The 26,426-nt window shown below is 45.0% G+C and overlaps 1 protein-coding gene across 2 annotated transcripts in view; it reads right to left on the reverse strand.

Annotated features, from left to right (window-relative positions):
* FAT3 (FAT atypical cadherin 3) overlaps positions 1–26,426 on the reverse strand; it is a 641,657-nt gene that overhangs the window by 13,189 nt on the left and 602,042 nt on the right. For both annotated transcript variants that reach the window (XM_061405994.1, XM_061405993.1), the window contains exons 21-23: positions 19,862–20,330; positions 5,049–5,202; positions 2,430–3,082 (exon numbers count right to left, since the gene is read on the reverse strand). In XM_061405994.1, the coding sequence (XP_061261978.1) occupies positions 2,430–3,082; positions 5,049–5,202; positions 19,862–20,330 (1,276 nt within the window). The remainder of the gene's footprint in view (positions 1–2,429; positions 3,083–5,048; positions 5,203–19,861; positions 20,331–26,426) is intronic.

The raw sequence follows: 26,426 nt of genomic DNA on the forward strand, positions 1-26,426 counted from the left end.
TCTGACTCTTTGCGACCCCATGGACTATACAGTCCATGGAATTCCCCAGGCCAGAATACTGCAGTGGGTAGCCTTTCCCTTTTCCAGGGGATCTTCCTGACCCAGGAATCGAACCCAGGTCTCCCACATTGCAGGTGGATTCTTTACCAGCTGAGCCACCAGGGAAGCCCAAGAATACTGGAGTGGGTACCTATCCCTTCTCTAGAGGGTCTTTTCAACCCAGGAATCAAACGCAGGCAAGTTATTTCACTCATCCCTCCTCCAGCTGGCACCCACGTGGGGCAGTGTGGGATTTAAGGAAACGATTCAGCACACAGCAGTGGTGGCTTCGCTGCCTCTGTTTTCTCATTAAATCTCTTCATCCTTAACCCTTGCACACTGGACTCTGTCTTGAAGACTCACTGAAACATTCTTGAGATCACTAAGAAACATCCAGGTGGTAAGCATAGTACATCTATTTTTTTTCTGTGTAAGACTGTGTCCTCCTGGATGGTTTAATGGGACTGAACCCTGCTGACCTTATGGATACCCTTAACTTCTGCTCGCCGCCCTTTCTGCTTTTCCGGCTGTCTCTTTGTGGCCGGTGTGTGTTTCCCTTCCTGGCCCTAGCCCCTGCCTACCTAGCACATTCAGGCATTTGCAAGTGGCCCAGATTGAGCATACTCTTTGCTCCTGCTCCCTTGGTGAACTCACACTCTCAGAGATTCAATTATCTTGAGTGTAGTTGGCATCCAAACTTCTAGCCTTGCCTTCCTCCTAAACAACAGAGCCAGACACCCCTCAGGAGACCCCTTCTGTGTCCCCTGCACTAACTGAGCTGCTTCCTGTTTCTAGAAGGCCCTCTCAGACAGTTTCCTCTCAAATCTTCAGTTGAGTTCAGTCGCTCAGTCGTGTCTGACTCTTTGCGATCCCATGGACTGCAGCACGCCAGGCTTTTTTGTCCATCACCAACTCCCGGAGCTTACTCAAACTTATGTCCATCGAGTTGGTGATGCCACCCAAGCATCTCATCCTCTGTCATCCCCTTCTCCTCCTGCCTTCAGTCTTTCCTACCATCCTGTAATAGGTTATTCAGTTGAGTTCAGTTGCTCAGTCATGTCCAACTCTTTGAGACCCCATGAATCATAGCACGCCAGGCCTCCCTGTCTATCACCAACTCCCAGAGTTCACTCAAACTCATGTCCATCGAGTCGGTGATGCCATCCAGCCATCTCATCCTCTGTCGTCCCCTTCTCCTCCTGCCCCCAATCCCTCCCAGCATCAGAGTCTTTTCCAATGAGTCAACTCTTGGCATGAGGTGGCCAAAGCTTAAAGACACCAGGAGGCATGCCCCCTTCCTCCATGGAGGAACCCTTTATCTCCTTGACTACAGGTGCTTTCTACCTTCATTTAAAACCAGCCTACCCCCGCTTCTGCTCCAACATATATCAGAGTACTGTATCCCCAGCCTTTGGAAAGTCCAGCCACCCAGGGTGTTATTGCTGCTTGAATATAAAGCCACTAGGCCTGAGGAAAAGTCATAGGATACAACAGAGCTTGCCTGAATGATACTAGAGCGGGGAAAACAATCACCACTTCTCGCCTAGATGTTCGTAGAGGCCAACTAACTGCTTCGTTCTCGCTTACTTTCTGCTTAGTCTCTTTTCCACAGATTGGTCTGAATCATCGTTTAAAAATGGAAATTATATTGCGCTACTTTCCTGCTTAAAATTCTGCATTAGTGTTGCTCACCAAGCTCCAACTACATTGACCTTGTTTATGTTCTTCAATAAACTAAAGTCTTTCCCACCCCAGGGCCTTTGCACTTGTGGGTCTTCCTTTTGCCTATAATTCTGCTCCAGGAGGCCAATAGGAGAGGGAAACACTAGCATCTGGCCTGGACCACATTTCCTGCTTGTCTCCTGGACCCTGAGTTCCAGCCAAACAGAAGGACCTGCTCTTCTTCTGAATTTGTGGGTGCTTCTATGTGGGACACTTTTCTTTTACTAGACTTTTAATCCACCATGGTCCAGCTCCAGTGTCCCTCTGCTCCTCTCAAATCTTCTCCCTAAGACTGGAAATACTCCCCCTGACCTTCCAGAGCACACTTCCTGTATATTGCATATGTGGCTACCCTGCTTGGTTTACTGCCAAGAGTATGTTGTTATGAGAAGAGCATGGGTTTTAGAGGCTGGCAGCCCTGGGTTGGAATACCAACAGCCTCTTATGAACTCCGTGATGGTGGGCACCTTATGTATGTTCTCTAAGCTTCATTTTCCCCATCTGTAAATGGGGATAGGAACCAGAGCAATATTTCAGAGCTGGTGTGAACCTTCAGTGTCAGGGCCTGTCCTAAGGAGAGCTCTGTGCCTCTGGGGTCGCTCTCCCTTCCCAAAGTTCCACTAAACACTGGTGGAAGCAATGCTGCCGAATTCCTCCTGCGGACTCACTCTCAGTGCCCGCGTCCCAGCCGTTCTTGCGGATGGAGTCGCAGTCGGAGCGGCAGGGGGACACGGCGGGCAGGTTGGGGGCCACGCTGCACACCACCACGCCCCGCCGAGCAGTCAGGATGCGCGGGGACTCGGGGTGGAAGGTGGTCATCTCCTGGGGCTCGCCGCCCAGCCCATCTCCGATCTTGTCCAGGTTGCTCCTGGAGTCGCCCTGGAAGCACGGGGTGTAGGCCATGGGGCGCACGGGCACCTGCGGGGGCCCGGCCTCCTGGTACGCGTGGCGGCCGTCCCCGGCGCGCAGGCTCCGGAAGGGCACGCCGTTGCTCTTGCGAAGCAGGGCAGCCGTGGCGGGGTCCTGCACCAGCGTGATGTTGTTGCGGGAGTAGCTCTTGCGGAAGACCTTCTTGCGGAAGACGACGAAGAGGACGATGAGGGCAACGATGACCAGGAGCACTGCGGCGATGCCGATCAGCTCCTCCCTGCCCACGTAGGCGTGCCCGGCCTGGATGTTGGGCACCACCACCGGCCGCAGCCCGCAGTACTGGCCCACGTAGCCCGGCGTGCAGTTGCACACGAAGGAGCCGAACACATTGACGCAGGCGCCGCCGTTCTCACACTCCTCCCGCTCGCACTCGTTGACGTCCTCCTCACACCTTTGCAACAGAACACAAAAGCCCCCTCTTAAACAGCAGGGCTGGCGTGCGTCTGCTCTTACACGGACATCTTTCAGAACAGTAAAAAGCCCCTGTAGGGGCCCCTGAAGCAACACAGAAATGACGTGATGCAGGGTACACGGGAGATGCGTGGGCCCTAGGATATCCTCATCACGTGAAGGGCTTCTTACCAACCAGCCAATGCCATCTCTCCCGTACTCTGAACCTGCCCGGCTGGGTGGGGAGGAAAGGGCTGTCCTGGGAGAGAAGAGACGGCATGGAAAAAGAAACCAGAAATGCTGTTGAAGACATACTGGTCTTCAAATGCTCAGGGCCAGATGGATCTCAGAATGCAAAATTTTGCAATTTTAGAAATGACATACACTACGTGTCTTTCATATTATGTAAAATACCCACCCCATCCCACAAACTGGCATAGGACCTATCACCAAATATACCAGTGTTTCTACAGTGAAGCATATGGATAGTCACACTAAATGAGGGAAATAAAGACTAGAATAGCCTCGGAATGGTTTGCTTGGTTTTGCCAGCAAATGTTTGCCACAATTATATTCTCAATCTTTTTACTTCTTAGAGCTTTGGGGATTGTAGAATTGCAGATAAAGAGCTGTGAGCCTAGACACCCCATACAGAGTTTCCCAGGAGGAGAAAGTTTTTGATTCTGACATTTCCCTCTAATGAACACAGTAATTTTTGGTCTCTTTGGGAAGCTAGAGTAATGGGGCATATGTAGGCGCTGGGTGGAGGGATACTAGCAATGTTTATCTTCCAGATTCTATGCTTAGGTTTTTAAATTTTATTTTTATTTATTTAATGTGGGATCTAGTTAACTCACCAGAGATGGAACCTTGGGCCCCTATTGGGGAGCGTGGTCTCTCAGTCACTGGACTACCAGGGAAATCCCTGTGTTTCTGTTAAAGGCTAATGCTAACTCAGATTACCAGGGGGAAAATGATTAAAGCATTCTAATGAAAAATAAATCAACTTTATTCTCTTTAAAGCAATCCATGACTTGTTTTGAGTATAGTTAAAATAGGCAAACATGTAAGTCTTCCTCTGAGTTTAACGTTATTTAAGAATATAGTCTTTCCTCTTCCTTGTCCTCTACTTCTGCAGTTGTTCCGACATGTTCATTTTAAAAGGTCCGATCACGTATATCTTTGGTAATCCACCTTTTAAAATGTAGTCAAATGTCCCTAATGTGAACAGATTGAGGCCAGGTCAGCTGGAAATTAGTCAGAATCATGGAGTAGTTAAAAATAAATGCAGCTTTATTACTTTAAATTACATCCAACGATTCAAAGTCAGCTAAGTATTTCCTGGTAAAGTCCTCAGGAGATTTGCTTTAATGAATACATAAGACTGATCTGTAATTAGAATATCACTTTGCTTGAGATTTTATATATATATATATATATATTTCTAAAACCATCAAGGATGGTTAAAATGGTGTTTTACTCAGAACTGAAAACATTCCCTTTCCATTTGGCTAACACTTTAATTTCCCTCATTCTTGGGGGAATAAAAGATTTTCAAAGTAAAGGTAAGTCTTTAGTTTCTCAGGATGATCATAAAACCCTAGGCAGTAGAGTCCAGTTGATGAGTTCTGGGGAAATGCATAGCATATCTATCTCAGAATTATCCTGGAAACATTAGGTCATAGATGACTTTCTTTAAAAGACTTTTTTCCAGATTATATAACACATAGTACTTATATAACTTTTTGAAAATATAGAGAAGAATAAAGTAAAAATGTAATTTACCCATAATCCCGCTCCTCAGAGATAATCCCTGATAACATTCTAGTCATTGGTAAGCACTCTTCATGTACAGGCATTAACCATTTGCCCATCCTATCAGTAGTAGATATTTTGCCCCAGTTAATTTTGTTTTCTTACCAAGAAGAGGCAGTGTAGAAAAAGACTAACTGCACAGTCGCACTTACGTGACTCCAGTGAGCCCAGCTTTGCAACTGCAGATGAAAGTGTTTCCTATGGGGTCGCAGGAGCCTCCGTTCCGGCAGGGGTTTGGGAAGCAGGCTGTGATCTCAGATTCACAGTTTCTCCCAGTGAATTGGGAGAGACAAGTACACTGATAACCTGGAGAAACAGAGGAGCTCGTGAGCCACGGATGCTGCTGCTGATGCTCAGCGTGCACAGACTCTTCAGTAATGTGGCCTCCTAATTCCTCTGAAGAGGGTCCAAATTCCAAAGATGATTAGCAAATTGGTTATTTTGAACTTGGAACACATCTTGCCACAAAAATGCCACGTAATGGTTTGTAGCTCGTGCTAGTCCACAAAAATTCATCTAATTAACCACATACATGAATGATAGTAAGAAGGGTGAAAAGACACCCAGGGAACAGATCCCAAGAACAGAGATCAGGATGCGAAGGAAGATGCTTTCCCCACCACACTGCTACTGTAAAGACAGGATGTCTCTACTTAGGACTTCATCTAGGTACTGTGCTCATGGCATTACATCTCTTCCACAGCAGCTTCCTGAGAAGGGTGTGCATGAGGTCAAGTGAGACCTCACACAGCTGAACGTATTTTTACTCCATCATTACACTTTTTTTTTTTTTTTGATAATTAAGTTATGTATGGAATTCTAAGCAATTCCTTCTGTGTTACTTTTGAGAAATCCAAAGTCATTTTGGTTCCTGTGTGTGACCTGGTTTCTTTTCCTCTCTTAACAGTTTGGAAGGCCTTCTCTTGCTCCCAGTTTTCTGAGCTTTCACAATGATGTACACTTTCATGTGGGTTTACTTCAACCAGTCCTGGGCTCAGTGGGATCTCTCACAAGCTGTAAATCGTAAGAACTTTGGGAAATTTTCTTTATTTCATTGATGATTTCCTTTCCTTTATTTTCTCTGTTCTATCTTTATGGAAGTTTTATGGTTTGGATGTCAGATCTTTTGGATTTTCTTTAATTTTATTTTTCTCTCTTAAATTACACCTATGTGGGGTTTTGTCTTACTTTCTGAGTTTATCATCTTTTGAAACTTTTATTGACATTTTCATATATGCTGAGTTTTTCCAAAGGCTCTTACTTTGTTCACTGAGCTTTTATTTTCTTAAAACACATAACATCCGGCTCCTGTTTTGAGGTTATACTATCTTCTCTTATTTCTCTAAAGATATTAATAATATGTTAATGAAGCACTCTCCCTGTATAGTATCTTCCAAGTCGCTTTTATCTGTTTCTGAGGTTTGGTCTCTGTGAAGGCAGACTTCCTATGTCCAGTTGACTAAGCTCTAGTGCCCAGTTACTGGTCAAACACTAGTCTAGATGTTGCTTTGAAGGTATCTGTGGATGTGATTAATATTTACAATGAGTTGGCTTTAAGTAGAACAGATTGGGCTTCCCACATGGCACTAGTGGTAAAGAACCACCTGCCAATGCAGGAAACATAATGAGACGTGGGTTCAATCCCTGGGTCGGGAAGATCCCCTGGAGGAGGGCATAGCAGCCCACTCCAGTACTCTTGCCTGGACAATCCCATGGACAGAGGAGCCTGGCGGGCTGCAGTCTATAGGGTCGCAAAGAGTCAGACATGACCAAAGCAACTTAGCATGCATGCACAAAGCAGATTATCTTACATAATGTGGCTTCAGTTCAGTTCCATTCAGGTGCTCAGTCATGACTCTTTGTGACCCCATGGACTGCAGCACACCAGGCCTCCCTGTCCATCACCAATTCCCAGAGTTTACTCAAACTCATATCCATTGAGTCAGTGATGCCATCCAGCCATCTCATCCTCTGTTGTCTGCTTCTCCTGCCTTCAATCTTTCCCAGCATCAGGGTCTTTTCAAATGAGTCAGCTCTTCACATCAGGTGGCCAAAGTATTGGAGTTTCAGCTTTAACATCAGTCTTTCCAATGAATATTCAGGACTGATTTCCTTTAGGATGGACTGGTTGGATCTCCTTGCAGTCCAAGGGACTCTCAAGAGTCTTCTCCAACACCACAGTTCAAAAGCATCCATTCTTCAGTGCTCAGCTTTGTTTATAGTCCAACTTTCACATCCATACGTGACTATTGGAAAAATAATGTGGGTGGATCTTACCTATTCAAAAGAAAGCCTTAAGAAGAAGGAATTCTACCTCAAGACTGCAGCACAGAAATCTTGGCTGAATTTCCAGTTTTGAGGATTTCAAATCAAAGACTGAAAAATGAACTCTTCATGAATTTCTAGCCTGCTGTCCTGCCCTATAAATTTCAGACTTGCCAGTCCCACAATCCTATGAGCAAATTTCTTAAAAATCAATCAGTCTCTCTCTTTCTCTGTTTGTTTCTCTCCCTCCAAACCTATCTATAATCTATATATCTATCCATCAGTCATCTATCTATCCATTCATCTATCCTATAGTTTCTGTTTCTCTGGGGAACCTTAAGACAGTCCCTATCTTCCAAATGAGAGGATTTCATTCCTTGTCTGATAATCCTGGCTTATCAGTTCATACTGAAGAATGGGGTGGAATAAAAGTAGAAATCTGATAGGAAGCTCTGAGAACATCAGTGGGGCTTGTCAACTATGATACGGTGTCAGTATCCTTGGGTGGGTCAATTTCCACAGTAATGACCCTTATCCCCTGTTCAGAGGGAGGGTGAATACCTGGTTTCTAACACATGGGGGATTGGGCAGTAGTAGAAGAAGTGTGTGGGTCTCAGCATGCAATGAGCACGTCATATTTACTGTAGTCCACAAATAACCATCTTTACTGTTATTAGAAGCGCTCTTGGGTTAATCTCTGCTTCCCCCAGTGGTCAGTGATTGATATTGGAATATTGTAGATTGATCTCTGCAGGTGTAAGATATTAATAATCTGTAGATTGAAATAGTGTATGCTCTCTGTAATGACTCCACACTCCAGAGAACTCTCACGTACAGGAGGACATCATGACTGTATGTGGGTGCTCATAGATTTGGAGAAAGACATCTTCAGGAGGCAAGTGGAAGAGGCAAGAAAGACATCTTCACATTCACAGAAGAAGGAATCTGTGTAGCCCCAGCCTCCCTGACACTAAGAATCACAGAGAACCAGAGATTGAAGCTCAGAGAGAGACACAGGACTCTTGAATGCAACACCAGTGAAACATCAGAGAATTAATTTATAAAGAAAGATCACTGTTGATGCAAGCTGTGTCCAGAGACAGCCGGCCTGAAGTCTGTGGGCAGGATGCTTGCTTCAAATTATGCTGCTGACTTGGGGCACTTTTTTCTCCAGTTTGGGAAATTGTTCACCTAAAGGGAAGTGGGGATTGCTGAAAGCAGTTGTAACTGGGAAAAAATGCTTCTTTATGTCACCTGGCTAGTCTTTGGTGAGGGTGGCATGCCATTTAGAGACAGAGTGACTTGTGAGAAGGAACTCAGTTCCTTTTTAGACTAAAGGGAGCCGCGGGAGAACCAGGAATCTGCAAAGCACAGCGATGGTGAGGATGGGGAGGGTGGTCAGCCCAGGTAGGATTCCTCCTCTCCAGCTCCTATTTGACAAGCTTCTGGCTGTTTCTCAAACTATAGCAGAAGCGGGGACCAGGGAGGGGCAAGGAAGGACTGTCTGAAAATAAGGGGCATTTGACTATCATGGAAACTGGCTGCTATGGAGGCTCACGGGTTTGATTTCTTTGATTTGGCGTCTCTGACCTTGGGAAATCAGAATTTAAAGTGAGGCCCCGCCCTCCAGGGTACTGTTGTACTCCCACACATTTCCTCCTGCTTTTCGTCACTTAGCGCTACTCGCTACTTGACGTGGCTGCCAGCCTGACTGTTTAACCTCCTCACTGCCACCGCGTGTCTAAGCCATCAGCAGTGGCGCGCTGGAGCTGGCTCATCTAAGGTTGAGGGTACTGACTTTAAGTGTTCAGGAAGTTGGCAGACAGCTATTAAATCACTGGTAGCCTGATGCCAGCCAGGCTGGGAAGAGTTACACCACAGAAATCAGCAAACACTCACATCACGAGTTTTATTTTTAGAGAACTGGTTTACCAGCACAACTGGGGATAGGGATACAAGGACAGAAAAACACCACCTACGAGCACAGAGATCACTACAAATCCTGCACAAGGAGAAGCCCTGTTCTGCACCTGAGAAAATTAGATGTCTATTTTGAAGGTGATGACGATGATGGTAGCTAACACTTAGTTACATTTATTATGGACCAAGGACAGTTGCTTTTGAACTGTGGTGCTGGAGAAGACTCTTGAGACTCCTTGGACAGTAAGGAGATCAAACCAGTTAATCCTAAAGGAAATCAAGCCTGAATGTCCACTGGAAGGACTGGTGCTGAAGTTGAAGCTCCGATACTTTGGCCACCTGATGTGAAGAGCCAACTCATTGGGAAAGATCCTGATGCTGGGAAAGATTGAAGGCAGGAGGAGAAGAGGGGGGCAGAGGATGAGATGGCTGGATGGCATCAGAAGCTCAATGGACATGAGTTTAAGCAAACCCTGGGAGACAGTGAAGGACAGGGAAGCCTGGTGTGCTGCAGTCCATGGGGTTGCAAAGAGTCAGACATGACTGAGCGACTGAACAGCAACAAAGGACAGTTCTAAGCACTTTACTTGTATTAACTCATTTAGGTCTCAAAACAAGCCTACAATAAAGGGACTATTATTATTATTCCAATTTTATAGATGGGGTACAGAGAAATAGATTATGTAGTCATGAAACTAGAGTGGACTTGAACCCCAGCAGTCTGGCTCCACAGTCCTGAGTTGTTCAGTTTTCTCCTGAATTGCATGTTTAACAGTCACACTTCATTGCACTCTCTATCTGAATTTCTCTGTTTATTAAAGGCAGAAGCAAACTCTCCAGGATCTGCTCTCTTAATCTCAAATCCATGGGACAAGAGAAGCAGAGCCCTTTGCAAGACATCTTGCTTTTGTGAGTGTTAGTCACTCAGTCATGCCAGACTCTTTGCGACCCTGTGGACTGTAGCCCACCAGGCTCCAGCAAGAATACTGGAGTGGGTAGTCAGTCCCTTCCTTCTCCAGGGGATCTGATTGACCCAGGGATGGAACCTGGGTCTCCTGCCTTGCAGGCAGATTCTTTACCATCTGAGCCACCAGGGAAGATTTCAGAACTTTAAATTTAGAGAGATTTTTACATTAACATGCTGAAAGGGAAAAGCAATTGGATTTTAAAAAGTAGTCAGGTTTTTTTTTTTTTTTATGAAAGAAAAGTTATATTTGCTATTAAGCCTTTGCGAAAGTGGCTTGTTAATAAAATTAACTCATTCTAACAAAGTATTATTTATGATCTCATTATCATGGCCTGAGCCCTATTATTATTAATAATACTTTTTATAATATCAGCAAGTTTGCCATAATGATATTAAGTGATGTAATGTTTTAGTGGCTTAAAATCACTTTGTCATTCTATGAAGGTTCACAATAATTCCATGAAAGAAAATAAGAGGCTCCATTAACACCCTAACTCCCTGGGAGTGTTGGAGAGATGAGTGGCTTGTTCAAGTATGTACAGCTAGTAAGTGATGAATTTGAACTTGAATCCAGACTTTCAGATTCTCAAATATTTCTGAAAGACTGTATTGGCATTGGAACTTGTCACTAAGCTAGAACTTGCCACTTACTAGGCTCCCCACAACTCCCCAGGGAGCCAACGAGATGCAGGGAGATGGACAGCATCAGGCACCCTTCAGGGAGCCAAATAATCATAATAAAGATAACAACATATTAAAGCTTCTGCTTTTCCAAAGCATTACCATATATAAAATACAAATAGAGGGAAAGAATTCAAAAGATGGCCAGGCATTATTTGATCACAAATAATATTTTAACACTTTTGTGTACATGAAAGAAAAAATTCAGAGGATAATCTCAAAGTTTTATTCAAAAGAGTGGATTCTTTTTTCTTGGGTTGGAAAATATCAAATAGGGAAACTATTAGCAAGAACATCAGCTTCTTACATGCTAGGAAAAATGCTAGGAGCTTTCCATGCATTATCTCACTTAATAATTGATAAGAACCCTATGCTGAAAGTACCATTATTTTAAAAAATGGGAACTGAATCTTACATAGGATTATTTGCCCAAAGTTACATAGTCAACAAGTGGGAGATGCCACTTTATACCACTTTACAGATTTAAAAAAGATAATTGAGTCTGTTGCTGTTTTGTAAGTAAACTCATTGTATCATTTCTTTTTTAGATTCCACATATAAAAGAATGAGCTTCTGGTTGTAAGGGGGAGGGATGGGAGGAAGGGATGGGTAGGGAGTTTAGGAGGGGCATGTACTCTGCTGTATTTAAAATAGATAAACAACAAGGGGCTCCCCAGGTGGTGCTAGTGGTACAGAACCCACCTCCCAATGCAGGAGACTTAAGAAATGTGGGTCCGATCCCTGGATCAGGAGGAACCCCTGGAGAAGGAAACAGCAACCCACTCCAGTATTCTTGCCTGGGAAATCCCATGGACAGAGGAGCCTCCCAGGTGATGGTCCATGGGGTTGCAAAGAGTTGAACACGACTGAGCAACTAAATAACAAGAACCAACAAAGACCTACTGCTGTATAGCACATGGAACTCTGCTCAATATTATGTGGCAGCCTGAATGGTAGGGGAGGTTGGGGGAGAATGGATACATGTATATGTATGGCTGAGTCCCTCTGCTGTTCACCTGAAGCTATCGCATTGTTTGTTAATTGGCTACACCTGAGTACAAAATAAAAAGTTAAAAAAAATAAGATAATTGTTCTGTTAGCACTGAGACACACATGTGAAAAACACACACACACACACACACACACACACACACAATTTTCACCTTGCAAATCCTTATGAAACAAGAAGTGTATTTTAAAGCCTTGCCTCAAAGCTATGCTCTTGCTTGCGATACTAGTTACAGCTGATGCAGATGATTTTGAAATCTGCACCCAGAAGAACTTAAAATGCCCTCTCCTTTCCTTGCTCAAAGAAGAACATGGCAAAACCTATTACATGCAATAAATGGAAATGGTTTCAGCAATTATAGGGTGAATTTGGATGGTGTAGGCAAATTATCAAGATCATTTCTATCTTACTCCTTTGACTTAGTAGTTGTTTTCTGATCTGATTCATCCAAGTGATGACTTCCACCTTCTGCCCCACTCGCTTGGTGGAGGTGAACATTATCCTGATTCGGTTTTGGCTCCTTGATAAGGAAACATCTGCCTTTTGCACAAAGAGGGAAATAATGGCAAATGTGCAACTAGCACTTGGGATCTGAAGTCAGCATCAACCACTATGCTTGCTCAGTTATGGACTGCATTTAGACACTCCAGGAACTTTATGATTTGGGGAGAGGGCGGTGATGTGGTGGGTACACATCTAAGTTCTGGCTGTTTCCCATCAGCTGAGCTGCCTGACCTCTAGGAACCTCCGTTTTTATCTGATAATTAAGCATCACTCATACCCACTCAGAGGATAATGAGGTTTCTGGATTCATCAACCACAATGAAGCCCACAAACATTAGGTGCTTTATTGTTGTAATTACTGTAATTAGAGTGGATTCAGAAATCAGCTTCGTTTCTCTTGCTCATAATCAAACAATGGAAAGCCATGAGTTTTTTTTTTTTAACTCTGACTTGTAGGCAGTATCTAGAGAAGGGAATGGCTACCCACTCCAGTATTCTTGCCTGGAGAATCCTGTGGACACAGGAGCCTGGCGGGCTACAGTCCATGGGGTTACAAAGAGTCAGAAATGACTGAAGTGACTTAACATGCATGTGGGCTATTTATGGGGAACTATTGAAACTTATGTCCATGTGAGTCTCAGTGAGCTTGAGAAAACTGCTGACCAAATTATTATGTGGGGTGCCACCCAAAAGTGGAGTGAGCTTAGCTGTGGCTTACAGCCTCTGTCACTACTTCACCCCCTCAACCTGAAGTCACTCAGACTTTCCTCTTTCCCCAAGCAGGGCCCATGCAATACCTTCAGACCTCATGAGATGAAAACTTTTGAAAGGGAGCTCTCTAACTTTCCCAAGGAAAGCTGGGTCACAATTCCCACACTATACATTGGGCTGAGCCTCTAATATTTTCCTTGAGGATCCAGAAACACTTACTGTGTTAACAACATTAAACACACTGTAACATTTCACTTTCTAGCATGTTCTTTTGTGTGTGCACAAAATTTGAGTGCTTTAGGGTTTTGAGTTTTTCTATTAGGATCAATAAAATATTATTAATGCTATTACTATGAGGTTTTTCTAAAGTAATCCCCAGAAAGTTAATTCAGTATTTAGAAGAAAGACCCAGGGGAAAAAAAAAAAAAAAAAACTTTTCCCCCTCATAAGCTTCAAATCTTAGTCAAATTTGTCCACAGTATATTACCTTGGAGCCTGGCTTTTTTGTCCCCCAGTGCTAAGTGGGCCAGTGGACGGAGCACACCCAGGAAACCTGTCCAATTCTTTTAAGCCCGCCATGAAGGGAGGGAGGCCGCATAAGTGGATCCGTTGGTCACAGAGACATCAACAGGATCCTAGAACTTAACACAGGGCTTTGCACAAGTCAGGCAATTGATTAGAGCTTGATAGACTGAATTAATCTAGACATTTACAAGTTAGGGGCTCAAAACATCACCCAAAGTAGCACAGGTCACCCTGTAACTGAAGATGCTTCTGTGCCCAGCTATTTACAACATCTGGGAACTTGCTGCCTTGTGCACGTTGCTTAGAGGGGGAAGGTACACACTATTACTTTTACCTTTGAAAGGGAGCTCAGGGTGACCCCAAACTTCTGAGGAACAAAGTTCAATCTTTACAGTAAAGCAGTTATTACAAAATGCAGGCTATGCACCTGACATTCAATTTCTGAATGTCCTATGTCTCCTGGAATTCACTGATTCACATTCTGGCAAATAAGGAATTTATTGGGATTCTCAAATGTCAGTGGTTCTCAAGTTCAGAACTGCATAGACTTTGGAGGCTTGTTATAAACAGAGATGCCTGAATTCTACTCTTGCAGATTCTGAGATTCTGATTTGTAGGTTTGGATCTTTTTCTTTCTCCAAACTTTTCACTGATAATTTTTTTTTTTTTTTTTTTGGTGGTAAGTTCAGGAATTTGCAAAATACAACTCAGTGACCTAGCAGAAAGTTCCTCTGACGTAGAAAAAGAATGACTGGGGCAAGTCAACAGATTTTCCTTTCTCCTTAACAAGCAAGAGAGTCTTCTAGAACAAGATCTCATTTTAATCAAGTTCTCAGGTGGTGCAGAGGCACTGTGGAGTTTGAGAAATACTATATTCAACACGCAAAAGCAGAATAGAACTTGTTTCTTTTTTGGGGGGGCGGTTCAGGGCAGTTCGGAGACAGAGAGATAAAGCAGCATGTCACTGAGGGATCTTGTTAAAAACACAGATTCTGATTTATTCTCAGATGCTGCATTTTTAACATTTCCAGTGATGCTGCTGCTACTGTTGCTTGGAACACATTTTGAGTAACAAAGGTTAAGAGTGTAGGCTGGGGGCAGGGGGCAGGAGTTCCACAAACAGGCATCAAGTCCTGGCTTCCCGACCTTACTAGCGGTGTGCCAGTGGGCTGGTTACTTTTTCATCAGAAAAATGGGAGTTGAGGGGAGCAAAGAATACCACTGATCCAGGTACAGGTGTGAGAGCTGGACCATAAAGAAGGCTGAGCACAGAAGAATTGAAGCTTTCAAGCTGTGGTGCTGGAGAAGACTTTTGAGTGTCCCCTGGACAGCAAGGAGATCAAATCAGCCCATCCTAAAGGAAATCAACCCTGGATATTCATTGGAAGGACTGATGTTGAAGCTGAAGCTCCAATACTTTGGCCACCTGATGCAAAGAGCTGACTCATTGGGAAAGACCCTGATGCTGGGAAAGATTGAAGGCGGGAGGAGAAGGGGACAACAGAGGATGAGATGGTTGGATGGCATCACCTACTTAATGGGCATGAGTTTGAGCAAACTCTGGGAGACAGTGAAGGACAGGGAAGCCTGGCGTGCTGCAGTCTATGGCGTCACAAAGAGTCAGACACACTTAGCGACTGAACAACAACAAGGGTATTTGGGTGAGAACTGTATCTCAGTGCAGAAGCACTTACAAGTGCTTACCACAGTGTCAAGGACATAGTAACAAACAGACATGTTAACAAATAGGACTCTATCACTGAAAGTTATAAACTTCTCATTTTAAGATTGAGCTGTAATAACCTAGAGGGGTGGGAAAAGGTAGAAGCTGGGAGAGAGATTCAAAAATGAGGGGACATATGTACACCTATGGTTAATTCATGTTGATGTATGACAGAAATCAAACCAATATTGTAAAGCAATCATCAATCAATTAAAAAGATAAATATTAAAAAAAAAAAAGAGTTAAGTTTTCAGTCTTATGAAAGCAGCCTCAATGAGTGTTTCTGCCTGGCAGTCTCAGTTGCCACACTGCTTTGCCAAATTATAGTTTATCTGCACTGTGTTTTCTGGTCACGGGCTTTAGCTGAGCAGGACGAGACTCTGAGGACTGAGACCCGCATATTCAGACCATGGGTGCTCCCTGGGCTGCTGCCGACCCACTGGGTCTGGAAGCACAGGGGTCACAGTGGGACTAGGCTAGTTCTTTTCCACGGTGGTTGCTATTTCCAGCTCATGTTTATGAAATACATATAATTTTAAGGCTTTGCCAAGAGAGAGCCTTCCCTCTGTGGTTGATTTTCAGAGTCATAATTACCCTCTTATTACAAGTCAGTGTTCTGGGCCCTGACTCCCCTGGGTTCTTGTGGCCGGCTCGTGGGACAGACAGAGGTATAACACTGGTCAAATCTGCTGACCATGCTGTTCCGAGCTAGCAGACTCGGCAGCCTTGTCAAGGGTTTGAGTGGGCTTGGAAGTGGTTCGAGCAGAATCCTGCTTCTCTGACAGAAATATGCTTCATGCTCTGGGTTGCCCACTTTTAAAACTCTGAATGATCTGAACAAGAGTCTGGTGCTAAGATCGTCATGATTTGAGAGCAGAGGTTTATCAGGACAGCCAATGACCAATATCCTCCAGCATCCTCTAAGGCCCAAGAGAATGATTGTAGAAACATATGTGTCATGGAAGTTTAGAGTGACACATAACTCAGGGCTGCAACAACAGCAAGATGCTCAGATAGCTGTGTTATCAACATTCTCATGTGCAAGGAGTCATTTAAGCACCTTGCTCTACTTTCTCCAGCTCAAATCTCCTCTTTGACTGCTCCTTGCATTCTAGCCTTTGATCTGGGGAAGTAAGACTCTTTCCCTGTGATTAGATACCCTGGTAGCCAGAGGGAATTCTTCCAGGCATGAATATTCTTTCATTAATGACAGTCTCTTTGTTCTTTTTATTTTTTCTCTTTTTCTTTCTTGTTCTTTTTAAATCATCACTCACAACTGAGATGATTTCTCCCTTACTTTAAATAACCTTATAATTAGCTAAACAGTTCACAGATATGAGTTAAAGGCCAAACTGTTGCTTCTGCCTTTTCTTGCTCCCCCTACACCTCCCTACTATTTAGCACCAATTTAGGAGGGATTGGGGGCAGGAGGAGAAGGGGACGACAGAGGATGAGATGGCTGGATCATCCATGATGGCATGATGGCATCACTGACTCGATGGAAGTGAGTCTGAGTGAACTCCGGGAGTTGGTGATGGACAGGGAGGCCTGGTGTGCTGTGATTCATGGGGTCGCAAAGAGTCGGACATGACTGAGCGACTGAACTGAACTGAACTGAGGGCATGCATGCATGCTAAGTCGCTTCAGTCATGTCCGACTCTGTGCAACCCTATGGACAGCAACCCACCAGGCTCCTCTATCCACGGGATTCTCTAGGCAAGAATACTGGAGTGGGTTGCCATCTACTTCTCAATTTAGGGCAGCAGTCCTCAAACCTTTTGGCACTCAGGGACAGGTTTGGTGGAAGACAAGTTTTACATGGACCAGGGGTGGTTTGTAGATGATTCAGGCACATTACATTAATTGTGCCCTTTATTTCTATTACTATTACATCGGCTCCAGCTCAGATCATCAGGCATTAGATCTTGGAGGTTGGGTGCCCCTCATTAAGGGAATTTGCAGATGGGATATGGGGACCCAGCAAAAAACCCTCTCATGTGAACAGAGAGTGGGGCAAGAAAATGGATTCTCTCTCCTCTTTTCTAGAAGCTAAGACCCCAATCCTGATAGCTAGGCAGCAAATAGGTACCTCCTCAGAAGAGGGCTCTGCAGTCCCCATGGAAGCAAGTCCTCTTGGATTTCTTGGTGAGTTGCCAGGAGTGTGCTGGCCCGGGCTCAGCACTGCTGTGCACAGTACTGCCCTTTCTGGATCATGCCCGGTGGGGCGGGTCCTGAGATAAGGACCAGGGGGTTCTCTCAACTAACTCTCTCATACGAGGTAGTAGGTTTGGGAGAAGGGAGATGGAGATGAGGAAAGATACTTTGTTTTAGGAAAATATGAGCTCCCAGGAGAAAGCAAAGATTTGAGCTGATAAAAGAAAGACTTTATTCCCTTGGAAGAAAGAATACCTGCCACAGAATCCCAATCCCAAGTCCAAATATAGGGGGAAGCTGGGGAGCAAGGGACAATGAGGTGTTTGACAGCGGATGCAACCTATGGGCAAAGCTGGGTCTCTGGGGAAGGGAAAGCATGGCACGTTCTTTAGACCATGTGAAAAAGTATCAATATATGGCAGGTGGGTCCTCAGTCCTAAACTTTGGTTACGCCAAATGAGCTTTAAAAAACAAAGGACAACTGCTATTTCTGATGGGGGGTCATAGATATTTAATGAACATACCTGCACTGAAGACTTAGTTCAGGGATTTTTATGGTAATTAGAGAAGGATGAGCCCTGAAGAATTGATGCTTTTGAATTGTGGTGCTGGAGAAGAGTCTTGAAAGTCTCTTGGACTGCAAGGAGATCCAAGCAGTCAATTCTAAAGGAAATCAGTCCTGAATATTCATTGGAAGGACTGATGCTGAAGCTGAAGCTCCAATACTTTGGGCACCTGATGTGAAAAACTGACTCATTTGAAAAGACCCTGATGCTGGGAAAGATTGAAGGTGGGAGGACAAGGGGGTGACAGAGGATGAGATGGTTGGATGGCATCACCAACTCAATGGACGTGAGTTTGAGCAAACTCTGGGAGATAGTGAAGGACAGGGAAGCCTGGTATGCTGCAGTCCATGGACTGGCAAAGAGTCAGACATGACTTAGCAACTGAACAACAACAAAATTAAAATATACACTGAAGAAAAAAACAAGCTCCCTTAGTCTTTTTCCTTAACACAGTGATTATTATTATTTTCATGCTAACCCATTGTGGAAACCCATAGCTTTGCCAGCAAAACAACATCCTGCCACTGTTAAAAGTATGTTACAATTTGTGGCTGTGGACCCAGTATTTGACATGGAGTGGTGTTCTATTTCAACCCAATTTAATTATATGCTCCCTTTATATATCGTGGATAGCTCACACTAGCAGAATTGTTTTGGCTGGTGAAAAACTGGCCATGACTTGTCATAATAGGCTGCTTTATAGAACCACTGAAGTATAGTTACTGCCCATCATTTGAGAATTATGGCACCATAACAACCCTTTATTTACATATACTGCTGAGACAGTAAAAAAAGCAAATAGATTTCTTAAATCGAGACAGCAGAAATCTCCCCCCAGGGCAAGTGGCCCTCGTTGCGGCAGTAACATATGCAAGCCTAAATAACTTCGGTGTCCATGTTTCAGTAGCGCATCATTTCACGGGCACTTCGCAACATTCTAATAATAAAATGGAGTCTAAATTTGGAGTTGGGCTTCACCAACAGTAGATGGTAATGTACACAGCGAAATCTCTATGTGATTTGTGAGGAAGGTTTAAATTTGCTAATCACACTCCCACTGAGAGATTGCACAGAGGGCCTCAAGTGGAATCAGATGGCAAAGCCTTCGGCCAGGAGAGCCTGACCTAGTTTATGTTAACTCAGATCCTGCATCTGAGTAAAGTCAGGGATTCTTCCATCTTCAGACTCCTTGACTGAAAGAGTCTTAGCTTTCCCCTCATACAACAGAAACCCTCTATAAATCCACACCATCCCTGCCTCTCCCCCTCTTTTTTTGCCTACTCCATTCTGTCCTCTTCATGATCTCTGGGGAAAATTGTACTGCGGTAAAGCATCATTGCTCTCATCGACTGTCTTGATGGTTCATGTAAATTGCCTTCTCCTTGTTCTTTTGGAGTTGCACTAAGCTTATTTGTAATACACACATTTTAAAAGCTTCCTCCAAAACATCTCCTCTACACTTCTGTTTCTAGGGTGGCGTATTCACCCTCAGGTGCTCATTAGCTTCTAGTAAAGTCCCATGTCTGCCTGTGAAAGGGTAGTGCATGGTCATTACAACTCAGATTGTTACCAGTCTTTCTGCAGTTACATGCAAGTGGTCCAAAGCGGGCAGATACTTCAAAGGGCATCCTGTTCCTCTGGGCGGCTGAGACCTGGGAAGGTGTGGAGAGGGTGGGGAGAGGACACCAGACAGCACCTTGAAGGCCCCTGCAGCTGGCCTTCTGGGCCCTTGGGATTCTGCAAAGCGACTGGCTCCTGTAATTGCCAGCTTTCATCAGGGGGTTAAGAGGCTGAGCCAGCACGGAATCCACCTCTCTGGGAGAGCACTCGGGTTGGTGATGCTTGAGAGAGCAGTCCGGCAGGTCTGCCTCCCCCTACCATCCCACCCCCTATTCCTCCCATCCCCCTTCCCCCCATTGGCGGGAGCCCAGGGCGCTCACCTCCGGAGGCCAGGCCTGCGCAGCTGCCTCCGTGCTGGCAGGGCCCGCGCTCGCAGGCGTCGGGGTAGAGCACGCAGCCCAGCTTCAGCTCGGTCAGGCCCACCACCTCGGCGAAGCTGCTGCGCTTGTTCTGCAGCGGCAGCTCGTTGTTATTCAGCACCACGGAATCCAGGCAGCCCTGGAAGCCGCTCAGCACCTGCGTGACCCGCGCGTCGGTCAGGCTGCGGATGCTGTCCGCCTGCACCAGGGCCCCGAAGTAGATGGCGCTGTCGGTGCCCAACGTCTGGAAGTAGAGGGGCGCCCGGCGGCGCTCCACGTAGCTGTCGTCCAGGGCCAGGCTGGTGAAGTTGCGGTTGAGCTCCAGGAAGACCGAGTGCCAGCTCCCGTCGTTGACTGCACGGCCCGAGATGCCCAGGATGCCGGGGCCGCTGCCGCAGTCCAGCTGAAACCACAGCCGGCCATCCACGATCTGTGCGGAACCAACACCGGGGCGCTTTTCAACGTGCATATGGCCATGCACTCCTGGGCACCCTGTTCCCAACCCCCATTCCCAACTGGGCTTTTGATCCACTCACAAATCTGCTATGGTTTGGTTTTTGATAATCACGCTTTCTCCTCATTATATGCCATGCAGATGCATACCTGAGATTTCACAAATTGTCTTGTAATTAGCAATAGGAGTGCAGGCTCAGAAATCCACACTAATATTTCAGAATATTCCTATTGTGTCCATTTCATCCTTTAAAAATTCACCGCAGTTTTCTCTTTAGGGGGTTCGTTTATTCTGTGTGCCCTTCCAAACTATGACCAGCACAGAGTGAGTTTCTGTGAACTCATTAATATTCATTTACAAATATTTATTGAACATCTACTGTGTGTCAAGCAGAGTGGCAGTGCCTGTGAGGACCACTGAGCAGAGTTGTCACCTCTGTCCTCCCGGGGCTTCTGTTTGAGTGGGGACACGGCCATGAGTCAAATAAGCCCAGAAACACATGTATACGCCCCAAGAAAGTCTGTGTGACTGTGCTGTAGGGGGTGAAGGAGGCCACGTAGATGTCTTACTTTCCAGCTTCATGCATGTGTAAGGTTTAAAAACTCTCTTATTAAATGCTAGCCATCTCCTTACAACAGTTCTTCAGGGTTGCTATTCATCATTTAGGTTACGATTATCTTATAAAGTCCTCAGGGCTTGGCCAGTTGCTAGGAACATATGTATATTCACTGCTACATTAAAAAGGGATAACCAACAAGGACCTACTATACAGCACAGGGAACTCTGCTCAATGTTTTGTGGCAGCCTGGATGGGAAGGGGGTTTGGGGGAGACTGTATGGCTGAGTCTCTTCGCTGTTCACCTGAAACTATAACAACACTGTTAATCAGCTGTGTCTCAATACAAAATAAAAAATTTAAGAAGAAAAGAATGGATGTGTATTTCATGACCTCAGGAGCTCCAGAAGGATCTGGCTCACTGTGCACACCTTGCAGATACTCCCAGCCCCTGGTCTGGGGTCAGCTACAGAGAACCGCCTGCTGTTTCTGTTGCCCTGGTGAGGGAAGGCACCCAGGGCTCCCCCGCCCCAAGCAGGCTAACTCCAAAAGGATAGCAAACTCAGGGACACGTGCTACCGGAGGATGCCAGCGGGCTGAATGCTGCTGGGCCGGTCCTGGTCCTCCAGGGAGAGCCAGGATCAGCTGCTGCGGAGGAGACAGGCTGGCCTTTCCTCTGTCGCCCACCCTCATGTGCATTTCTCAGAGATGCGAGATGGTGTGAGGATCCAGGGAATGAAGGCCAGAGCACTGTCTTGTCAACAAGTCAGTGTTGGGCCAAGAAGGGATTCACGGCCAGAAAGCATGAAACAGAAGCTACGGTTCTGTCCTTTGTGAACCAGCAGAAGAAGCCTGTGGAGGCCAGCCTCTGAGTCATGCCAGGGCAGCCAGCCTTCCCCTAGGATCTGCCGACATGCGCAGTCTTGTGCCAGGACTTGGGGAGAGAGCAGGAGCTTATAGAGAGATAAAGGGAAATGGACAGAGGGGAAGGCACAGGGGTGCTCAGGGCACTGGTGCCAGGGAGGTAACAGTGTCACAGAAATAACCTGAATCCATCTTTCCAAGATGCATTTGGCTCCTGACAGACCTGTTAGGGATGGGTACAACAGCACTCACCCTCACAAATGGGATAGTTTTCTATGTCTCAGCATTTTTTGCAGACAACTAATTCCTAGGGACTCTCACTTCTGCCACTGAGACTCTATGAACTCATTGGCATCCTTTCTTCCTACATATAAAGTTTATGCCACGTAATATGTGTATATGAAAGGCAGGAGGCTCTGTGAAGCAGGCAGAGCCTTGGGAATTTAGGAATGAGAAATCAAATTCCAGCTTTGTCATGTATCACACAGGTTCCCTAGGGGGTTTGAAAAGTGAAAGTGTTAGTTTTTCAGTCGTGTCTGACTCTTTGCAACTCCATGCACTGTAGCCCGCCAGGCTCCTCTGTCCATGGGATTCTCCAGGCCAGAATACTGGAGTGGGTTGCCATTCCCCTTACCAGGGATCTTCCCAACCCAGGGATTAAACCCAGGTCTCCCATATTGTAGGCATATTCTTTACTGTCTGAACTACCAGGGAAGCTCTGGGTTTAAGACCCCTTATAGCAATGGCACCCCACTCCAGTACTCTCGCTTGGAGAATCCCATGGATGGAGGAGCCTGGTGGGCTGCAGTCCATGGGGTTGCGAAGAGTCGGACACGACTGAGCGACTTCACTTTCACTTTTCACTTTCTTGCATTGGAGAAGGAAATGGCAACCCACTCCAGTGTTCTTGCCTGGAGAATCCCAGGGACAGGGGAGCCTGGTGGGCTGCTGTCTATGGGGTCGCACAGAGTCGGACACGACTGAAGTGACTTAGCAGCATAGAGAAAGCAGAGAGAACTGCTGTGGCTTATTTTACAAGGAGAATGAGTCCATTACAGAATTGTCAGCCACCTTGTACAAGGTACATACATCCTGTGCTCAGTAATACAAATGTATGCAGGCAGAAAGACTGGAGACAAATTTTTATTTTCAGAGATCATTCATGTGTAATCTATGCTGTTGTTTTTGTCATTTTTTTGGTCGTTGTTCAACAAAATGTACTGAATGAATATTGTAAATCATGCCAGAATACTTGCTCAGTGACAACTCCTGGATAATATCCATATTTTTATTTCAATGTCAGTAATAGAACGATCAAATGTGACTTTGGGGACTACCTGCCTCTGGCACAGTCCATCTGTTGTAGTGTTCAGTGGCTGTAGAGTCTATAGGGGTCCCCAGTCTATCAAGGAAAATCTTGGGGTGAGGGTGCAATTCATCTAAGGCTTTGTAAAAGGGTGTATTTAATTAATATATTACTTGGTACATTCCCCTCCCTAACCCTAACCCCCATCTCTTGGGATAATAAGTTATAAATTCATCCAGGAGAACTTATGTGGCTCTGATGTAGTCACATACATAGATGTTCTATCACTAAGGAAGACAAAATTATCCCTTGGTAATACAGTGTATGGTTAAGCTTACTGTTTTCTTTTTCCTATTGAAAAAAAATAACAGCAACAACATAGCTGAGTGAATACAAAGCCGGACACCTACATGACCCCCAGCTTTTGGAAACAAAAGTGACTTATACCTTCTAAATTCTAGGAGTTTGGAATTTTAAGCCTTGTCTAGATATTCTTGCCTGGAGAATCCCAGGGATGGGGGAGCCTGGTGGGCTGCCATCTATGGGGTCGCACAGAGTTGGACACGACTGAAGCGACTTAGCAGCAGCAGCAGCAGCAGATGACAAAGTAGAATACTGATACCAAAAGCTACCTTGTAAAAAGTCAATATCTGGCTATTTTACAAGTATATTATGCCAAGAGGAGGAGAGAATGCTTTCATAGCTGAGTCCTCTCACCTTGGAAAATTACACTCTGATCAAATTTAGTTTTTCTGTCTTCAGAATGGGGTCTATCCAGTTTTAAAGAATCTCTCTTTTAAGAGGACAAAGCTTCTTCAAAACAGAGGGCAAGTTAGTTTAACAGAAACTGAAGTGTATGAGAAACTGTAAGAAGAGTCTACAGCAAGGATCTGAAATGGTGTGTGTTTGTCGGGGTGGAGAAGTGGAGACAGGCAGGCAATGCGTTCAATTAAAGCATAATGTCACAAAAGGTGCAGGTATTCAGGGTTGTCTGAAGTCAACAATGTGGTTTAACCTGGATCTTCAGTGGCTTGGGGTTAGGGAGACAAATTATCAGAGCTATAAGTCACCTTGTAAGAAAGCAGGATTTTGAGTAAGAAAGTATGAATTACAGTGCAAAGTCTGACTGCTGTCTGAAGCAGTCAGTGTGCGGCTCTGGAAGTGCACATCATCATGAACTTGTAAGAAGGTTACAGATACTCTTTGAAAGGGAATGTTTCGAAACCTATTTTTAAGACGGCCATTAGTAGCTATCTGGCATACAGTAGGATGGACACAATAAAGGTAAGGTCCTAGTAGAGGCAGAAGAAGAAGGAGGCATGGAGAAGGCCATGGCAACCCACTCCAGTGTTCTTGCCTGGAGAATCTCAGGGACAGGGGAGCCTGGTGGGCTGCTGTCTATGGGGTTGCACAGAGTCAGACACGACTGAAGCGACTTAGCAGTAGCAGAGGCAGATGGGATTAAGAAGAGGTGGCAAGAATACACAGAACTGCACAAAAAGGTCTTAATGACATGGATAACCACGATGCTGTGATCACTCACCTAGAGCCAGACATCTTGGATGCGAAGTCAAGTGGGCCTTAGGAAGCATCACTATGAACAAAGCCAGTGGAGCTGATGGAATTCCAGCTAAGCTATTTCCAATCCTAAAAGATGATGCTGTTAAGTGCTGTACTCAATATGCCAGCAAATTTGGGAAACTCAGCAGTGCCCAGAGGACTGGAAAATGTCAGTTTTCATTCCAATCCCAAAGAAGGGCAGTTCCAAAGAATGTTCAAAGTACTGAACAACTGCATTCATTTCACATGTTAGTTGGTTATGCTCAAGCTACGTGAACTTAGAATTTCCAGATGTACAAGCTGGGTTTAGAAAAGGGAGAGGAACCAAAGATCAAACTGTCAACATTTGTTGGATCACAAAGAAAGCAAGGGAATTCCAGAAGAACATCTGCTTCATTGACTATGCAAAAGCCTTTGACTATGTGGATCACAACAAACTGTGGGAAATTCTTAAAGAGAAGGAAATATCAGACCAACTTACTTGTCTCCTGAGAAGCTTGTATACAGGTCAAGAAGCAACTGATAGAACCTTATGTGGAATAACAGACTGGTTCAAAATTGTCACCCTGTTATACGCAGAGTACATTATGCGAAATGCCAGGTTGGGTGAAGCACCAGCTGGAATCAAGGTTGCTGGGAGAAATATCAACAACCTCAGATATGCAGATGATACTAATTTAGTGGCAGAAAGTGAAGAGGAACTAAAGAGCCTCTTGATGAGGGTGAAAGAGGAGAGTGAAAAAGTTGGTTTAAAACTCAACATTCAAAAAACTAAGATCATGGCACCTGGGCCCATCACTTCATGGCAAATAGAAGTGGAAAATGTGGAAACAGTGACAGATTTTATTTTCTTGGGCTCCAAGTCTCCAAAATCACTGTGAACAGTGACTGCAGCCATGAGCTTAGAAGACGCTTGCTCCCTGGAAGAAAAGCTATAAAAACCTAGACAGAGTATTATAAAGCAGAGACATCACTTTGCTGACAAACATCCGTATAGTCAAAGCTATCGTTTTTCCAGTAGTCATGTATGGATGTGAGAGTTGGACCATAAAGAAGGTTGAGTGCTGAAGAATCGATGCTTTCAAATTGTTTTGCCTGAGAAGATTCTTGAAAGTCCCTTGGACTGCAAGGAGATTACACCAGTCAACCCCAAAGGATATCAACCCTGAATATTCATTGGAAGGACTGATGCTGAAGCTGAAGCTCTAATCTTTGGCCACTTGATGCAAATAGCCGACTCACTGGGAAAGACCTTGGTGCTGGAAAAGACTGAAGACAAAAGAAGAGGGTGACAGAGGATGGGATGGTTTGATGGCATCACTGACTCAATGGACATGAACTTGAGCAAACACCAGGAGATAGTGAAGGACAGAGAAGCCTGGTGTGCTGCAGTCCATGGAGTTGCAAAAAATTGGACATCCCTTAGTGACTGAAAAACAACAACATACAGTGATGCTCAAAAAATATAGTTTTAATGAATACACAATGAATAAATCTCAGTCCTCTGAATCTCTTCTTTTGATAAACAGTGTAGTACCCCTGATCTGCTGCCACTGCCAGAGGCCAGGTCCACTATTGATTAGTTAAGGCAAGTCACTGAAGCTCTCTGAACCTCAGTTTTCTTAGAGGTGAAAAAGTAGGCACTTACACGTGTGCATAAGAGAGTGAGAATAAAAATACATGGAAGCTGCTGTAAAGCACAGGGAGCTTAGTCTGGTGCTCTGTAATGACCTAGAGGGATGGCGGGATAGGGGGGAGGTTCAAGAGTGAGGATACAGGTATACAC

This window comes from Bos javanicus, chromosome 29, assembly GCF_032452875.1.
Source record: "Bos javanicus breed banteng chromosome 29, ARS-OSU_banteng_1.0, whole genome shotgun sequence".
Lineage (NCBI taxonomy): Eukaryota > Metazoa > Chordata > Mammalia > Artiodactyla > Bovidae > Bos > Bos javanicus.